We start from the raw sequence: 7,261 nt of genomic DNA on the forward strand, positions 1-7,261 counted from the left end.
TAAAACAAACCGGCATAGGGTGATAATTTTAGAATTTTATTCCAAAAATTATCATAATTTTTTTATATTGTATCTTGCATACTTTCATGACAGTCAAATGCCGCTCTTAAAATATCTAGTAAATCGAAATCAAACAATTAATGATGAAGAAATAAATGCATGCGAAAGATAATTGATTGGCCATAATTTTGACATCACACGCACAGTAAATTGGATAATGAAGAAAACTATGATATCGTTCGAATAGGGTTGTACACAAATCACTTTCAATTGATGGTAATAGCTAATTGGTACAGTAATTGATTAAATTTTTCAAGAATTTAAGGAAAGCTATATTCGGCATCTATGATATAATGAAATAGGAACAAACATTTAATGCACAACTTTTAAACTAATTCAGTACTGGTTAAAAGTACAGTTTGTACATTCTAAATATCAATATTTGGTATTAATCACGTCAAAATGTACTATCTTAATAATATGTCAAATAAAATAAATAATACCATTTCATAAATTATAGATCATAGCTATTCATTTGGCTAAATGCCGATATATGATATTCTTTGATATTTTCAAGGCCTGTTCATTTTTGCTGTTTGGCGCGCGTTAACCCCTTCAAACGCCTGATGATCTTGATGAGCTAAAGTAATAAAAGGCAATTTCAATTTTACGGTTTACGTTAAACATTATTTCTCATTTATCAAGTAAAGCAAGCAATTGGATATCTGGACATACACTTGTAATATGCCTGTTCTAGAGTTATAGTCGGTAGCAATTGCTTCAGTTTCCTTTCAATCTAAAATGTTAAATTAGCTTACTAAATATCAAAGTCGTTCACGTTCCGCTGATATTGAGACTACTATATGAAGTGAATTAGTTACATAGGTTATAAAGTTTTCTTTGTTATTTGCGTTAGCATGCCATATTTGTACTACATCGCTCTTTTCTCTGATGCTAATGCTTACACCGCATATATCATCATCTAAAGGTGAAATAAAATGTAACAATATTGTCGTACTAGCATTAAGATACGATGCTACTAAAATACGAGATAAATTACATCATACATAATAATACTACATTCCAATCAATTTTTAACTCAAAAGTATACGCATATATAAATATTGTAATGTTTAGTAAATACATGGTTTTAAATCTTTGGAAAATTGTTCTCCAATCGAAGCTAATAGAAGCTCCCTCCAGACATCTTCCTTTATAGTAATTGTTCATCAGATTGATACAATTGCAATAGGTTATGCATTAGCAAGCTAGTAATTACAATAGGTGAAAAAAATATCATTCGTGTCATTAACTACCGTATTCTCCTTAATACAGCGAGTCTTGTATGAGCCTCCATTACGATTAACAGGATCTTCCCTAAAATAGTTTTACCACATAATACATATAAAGCAATCTTATCCAATATTCAAGTTATGTTTACGCTACAGCGTTGCAAGAAAGTGGTCATTATTGAGTCCTGATGATATATCTGTTTGTGTTCAATGTAGCATTCTTACCAGATGGGCCGAGTTTCATTTCTCATCAAGAAGTAACTGGATCTTAATTTAATGGATGACACTTTGGGAATATGATCATAAACACTCCAGAAACCCTACAATTGAAATGCCAATGGAAATGAATAGATGGTAAAAAATGCAATTTCAAAGTGACTGGTAGCTTCCTCATTGCAACACGAGCATCAGCTATTTAAAAAATATGTCTACTGCAGAACTGTAATTGAAATCACTGTAGAAATCCTGCAGTCGAAGTAAACCATGACAAAATGTGCAACTTTACTATTGATTTGAAAGTTTAAAGCGTAACTCCGTTCATTCCATGATAATATACGTATCATTTTTCTATATATTCGTATAAGCATAAAATTTCCTCCATCTATTCTGTAAGTAGTCTTTCAGCTACATGCTGTAGCAAAGTAGAGAGATACAGTATAATGTTGCCGTGCTGAACTGACATACTGTAGCAAAGTATAGTGATGTAATGTTGCCGTTCATGCTGACTATGCAGATACTTTATTACTTATTACAGAAAAGTCCATCTTCTAAAAAGACTCATGAGTCATCCAAAGTATTTTCTGTGTGATAGCTGGAATTACCTGGATGGTATCAACAGCCATAATTTTCTTAAGATTATCCTCATATTGGTCTTTGGACAGGCCATGATAGGTTCTATCCAAATAGAAATACCAATGCATTAATAGAAATTTCTTTGCTTTGCTGCTACACAATATAAACTATGCCATTATTCAATTCACTATTAATTGATTCTCCTTTCATGACTACTAAATTTACACTTATCACTTTAGCCAGTTCATTTAAGAGCTTGTAATAGCTTTTATTACTGTAGTTGAAAGTAGGCGTGAAATTCACGCTTTACTAGTCATTCATCCATTCGCAATACTGTCATGTAATAAACAAATCTTGTCTATACATTTAGTAGTAAGTAGGAATAATTTCAATTAATCAAGCTTACTGCTTCCCAGTAAATCAATTAATAGACTGTGTAATAATATTCATACGACTGCACAATGATCATCATTTGACTCTATTATGCTTTACAAAAACTTCAGACGGATCGTTATAAGTTTTATAAGTCGTACTTGGTTGATCTCATTTCCTAAGTACTATTAATACACGTCCATGGAATAGAATACGATCATGTAGAGCAAGCTTTCATTCATTCCACCTATTGCTTCTATTGTACCTTTCCATGAAGGCATTATAAATGTGAAAATTGTACGGAATAATCGATTGATGAGAGATGTCCTGTATCCGTATCTCTCTATTTTGTATTTTTGCTATTACGTGACTAGAAATTTTTCAGTAGAGTTTGATTGATTTAAATACCTTGTCTAGCTACGCTCATTATTTATGATAAGAGTACATCCAGCCCAATCGATTTGGGTAGTTGTCTATAGACTATTTTGGCATTCTTATTGCATTCCTTTAGTCAAAAAAGCGATCGTGACGGGTGTAGTAAATGTTGATATCTTCAACGGTAATTAGAAATATCCTGTAATGCAACGTATCCAATTCGGTTTTATCAAACTTGTCATTTAACTCAATAGGATAGTGTGAAGAAATGATGAATTGGATCATGCTGTTACTGTTGATATCAAGCAATAAAAGTAGTAAAGTTTTGTTTGATCGCGTTACTTCTACGATGACAATCTATTGTAACCAATGGCTAATGTATATTTACCTTCCACTTGTCTATTGATGCTAAAGTAGCGAAAAGGATGATTCTATTCCCTCTTTCATGACCGTATTCATCTTATGCTATGCAATGGATGTACATCGTTTCTCTTCTAGATCATTCCATCCTTACTTGAACATCATCATTGGATAAAACTGGCTAGCAATGAACAACATTACAACAGCAATGATAGGGGTTTGTCCATGATTGATTGTATTAGGATGCAATCTTCAGTAGATCGTTTAGGATAAGTGAATCAAATATTCATATTGTCCTACTCTATCCTGTCTTATTTGTTCATTTGATGAGTCAAGTACTAAACTGTACCATTTTCATTCCCTGTATGCTATTTTCCAGGGAAATACTCTATCCTACCGATTGTTGTTCTCCTCTTGAAATGATCAAGAGCAAAAGTGTCAACATGATGATGGATCGTTCCCCTTGGAAATTACTTTATGATGAAAGCTAGACTGCTATCGATCATACATACTGTAGTAGAGACATGGAATCGAATATCAATCTTTTCATGGATTTGATCGCAATCTTTCAGTCGATTACTATTGCCCATGGATGAACTGGAAGAAAGAGATGGAAACAACTTACGTATCACACCAAAATGTCCATCTTGAACCTAATGGAACGGCAGGTATCTTTTCAACGTTGTCATCGTCCTCGTCGGCTAGATTGATTTGCCAACTTACATCACTGGATTGCTTACTTTCTTCTCCTGTATCCACCTGGACAGGACGATCAATCTCTCTTTGATCCATCCTTCAATGCCAATTTCAAGTCGATTACGTGCAAGATCTCCCAACTAGACTGCAGATATCATCCGTTTACCTTCACGATCGGCGTTGTGGAGTCGAATATTGCTGGCGATGATGGCCAATTTCTTGCCGATGTTGTTTGTTTTTATATTGATGATGATGATGATGTTGTGGACTTGGCCATAGCTCCACTCACTACCGGTACTGATGTAGGTACTACCGCTATAGGCTGGCGTATTAGACCGCACACTTTTACACAGCCATCTTGCCCGACTAAAACCTAGTGATGGAAGAATACTAGTACGGTACCAGTACCGTACCGAATCGTGGAACGGTACGGTACGGGACGGTACTGGACCGGACCGATTGCCAACTTTCCAACAGATGTTGATTGGGACCCCTATTTGCAGTAGTCACCAGTCGAGTCTACCAAATTGTCTACCATTAGCCTATTGCAAGCACTACTGTATGGAATAGTACTCAGCTGATGATCCAAGATGGAGGTTGTCATGATCCATTTTCATCGATGATGGACACTACTATATGGAGCAGTACTGCACTTTCATGCAGATATTTTGCGTTGACGGATAGTTTGAATAATTCATTCATCAATCAAAAATAGCTGGGAAATGATCTGGCCCATACTTGTATCCATTGCAATCATTAGGATAGGGAATATACCGTACAAACGCGGTTGTAAAATGGGTCTTGATGCAAGTGCAGTACTGTTCCATACGCGAAGACAATTTGCGTTCACGGATAATAATTGCTAATTATTACAGTACTAAGGAATCAAAAATAGAAGAAATAATCTGGCCAATACTTGTATCCATTACAATTATTAGGATAGGGAATATACCGTAGAAATACAATTCGATGGTGACTTGTAGAATGAGTCTTCATGCAAGTGCAGTACTGTTCCATATCCGAAGACAATTTGCGTTCACGGATAATAATTACTAATTATTACAGTATTAAGGAATCCAAAATAGCTGGGAAATAATCTGGCCCATACTTGTATCCATTACAATCATTAGGATAGGGAATATACCGTAGAAATACAATTCGATGATGACTTGTAGAATGGGTCTTCATGCAAGTGCAGTACTGTTCTACACGCGAAGACAATTTGCGTTCACGGATAATAATTACTAATTATTACAGTATTAAGGAATCAAAAATAGAGGAAATAATCTGGCCCATACTTGTATCCATTACAATTATTAGGATAGGAAATAATCTAGCCAATACTTTTATCTATTTCAATTTTTCATTAGGATAAAGATTGAGGATTCTAGCGTGGAAACGCAATTCAATAACGCTGTTTCAATTTTCATTAGGATAAGGATTGAGAATTCTACCGTGGAAACGCAATTCGATAATGACTTGTAAAACTTGTTTTATCTATCTTCAGAGTACCTACCGTTCCAAACATGAAAACAATTTGCGTTCACGGATACTGATTAGTAAATATAATTAATTATTCTTAAGGAATCATAAATAGCGGAAATTATCTACCGCTTAATTGTATCGATTTCAATTTTTTCAATAGGATAACGACTACATTATACCGTGGAAATGCAATTCGATGACAATTTATAATATTTGTCTTCATGGAAGTGCGGTACTATTCCATACATGAAGACAATTTTGCGTTCACGGATAGTGATTAGTAATTATAATTAATTATTATTAAGGAATCAAAAATAGAGGAAATGATCTGGCGTATATACTTTTATCCATTTCAATTTATCAATAGGATAAGGATTAAGGATTATACTGTAGAAACGCAATTCGATGACGACTTCTAAATTGCAGTACTGTTCTATACATGAAGACAATTTACGTTCTCGGATAGTGATTACTAGATATAATAAATCCTTATTAATGAATTAAAAATAGAGGAAATGATCTGGCGTATATACTTGTATCCATTTCAATTTATCAATAGGATAAGGATTAAAGATTATACCGTTGGAACGCAATTCGAAATTGATTTGTTATTTGTCTTCATAACAGTGTAATACTGTTCGGAAGTCTATTCCGTATATTAAGACAATTAGCGTTAACGGATAGTGATTCATAATAATTATTTTTATTCACGACTCAAAAATAGACGAAATGATCTGGCGTATATACTTGTATCCATTTCAATTTATTAATAGGATAAGGATTATATTATAACAATTATACCGTGGAAACCCATTTCATGACGACTTGCAAAATTGCTTAAATTGATTTATTTATTTTACAAGTTGATGTTGCTCTATTTCAATTAATATCTCAGTTATAGAACTGGTAGCAAGATTAGGCAAATAAACTATAGTCATGCACTTCTGTATGCAATAAGACGGGGATATCCAACCTGTACTATTACTCATGAATTCATTTTGTTCATTTCACAAGTTTATGCTGATCAACTTGAATTGAAACCTCTGTTGTTGTATCGAGCAGCAGTATGCCTTCGTCATCAAGACTACAGTAGTCCATCTTGACTAGTAACCCACTGGACTGAGTAGTACTGTAAGTCTGCGGCTAATAGTCTGATAATCGTCACGAGGACAGTAATACTCAAACAAGAAAACTAATCTATCTAAGATACGACTATAGCATTCTCAAGGAAAAATATTTCCTTCTTCTGACTATCCGTGCCTTGGCCTCGCTATCTCACACAATTACCAATAGCGTACGATGTTAAACAGGTACTTTAGCTGATTGAAAGCCACCCTTTGAAGTGGGTTAATTATCACATTGCCATTGCAATTTGAACCTCTTTCCCTTAACATTTGGCCATTTTTACAAGTAGAAAATGGCGTTGATTGCCAGCAATCAACGCCTTCATTAAACGTATACTATCACTGTACTAGCAGTAGTCTGCCACACCTACGCGTCCAGGATGCTGTCGGTCCACTTGAAGGAACATGCATCCAACGATGCTATTGGTTCACAAACACTACTGGATAACTTATACAAACTAATATATGAGTGTCAAAATGAGAGAGACACAGCAAATCGTACCCAACAGTTATTCTACTCCATAGCAACGATCATTCCACGCCGATGGTGATACTGTTAGCACCTTGAATGGACGACAAGATAGAATATCTTTTACTTAGCCGTCCATGGTAGCAATTGATGCCAACTTCTACACCTTTAGTGGCCTCTCCCTTTACGATGAAGCATTGCTGGGCTTCATTAGCCATATAGCATGAGCCGATTGAATTTCAAAAGGTTTCATCGTCTAGGATTGATTACCTCAGCATTGATGCATTTCATTCATC

At 34.7% G+C, this 7,261-nt stretch overlaps 1 protein-coding gene across 1 annotated transcript; it reads right to left on the reverse strand.

The window, feature by feature from the left end:
* Positions 1 to 572: 572 nt before the first annotated feature.
* On the reverse strand, positions 573 to 2,212 carry TRIADDRAFT_23632 (expressed hypothetical protein; the record flags this gene model as incomplete). The annotated part of the gene is made up of 7 exons (XM_002111825.1): positions 573 to 640; positions 736 to 778; positions 882 to 982; positions 1,145 to 1,211; positions 1,317 to 1,377; positions 1,518 to 1,612; positions 2,114 to 2,212. 7 exons carry the CDS (start codon positions 2,210 to 2,212, stop codon positions 573 to 575), a joined length of 534 nt encoding a protein of 177 aa, XP_002111861.1.
* Between the last annotated feature and the right edge of the window lie 5,049 nt (positions 2,213 to 7,261).

The sequence above is a fragment of the Trichoplax adhaerens genome, genomic scaffold, assembly GCF_000150275.1.
Source record: "Trichoplax adhaerens TRIADscaffold_4 genomic scaffold, whole genome shotgun sequence".
Taxonomy (NCBI): domain Eukaryota; kingdom Metazoa; phylum Placozoa; class Uniplacotomia; order Trichoplacea; family Trichoplacidae; genus Trichoplax; species Trichoplax adhaerens.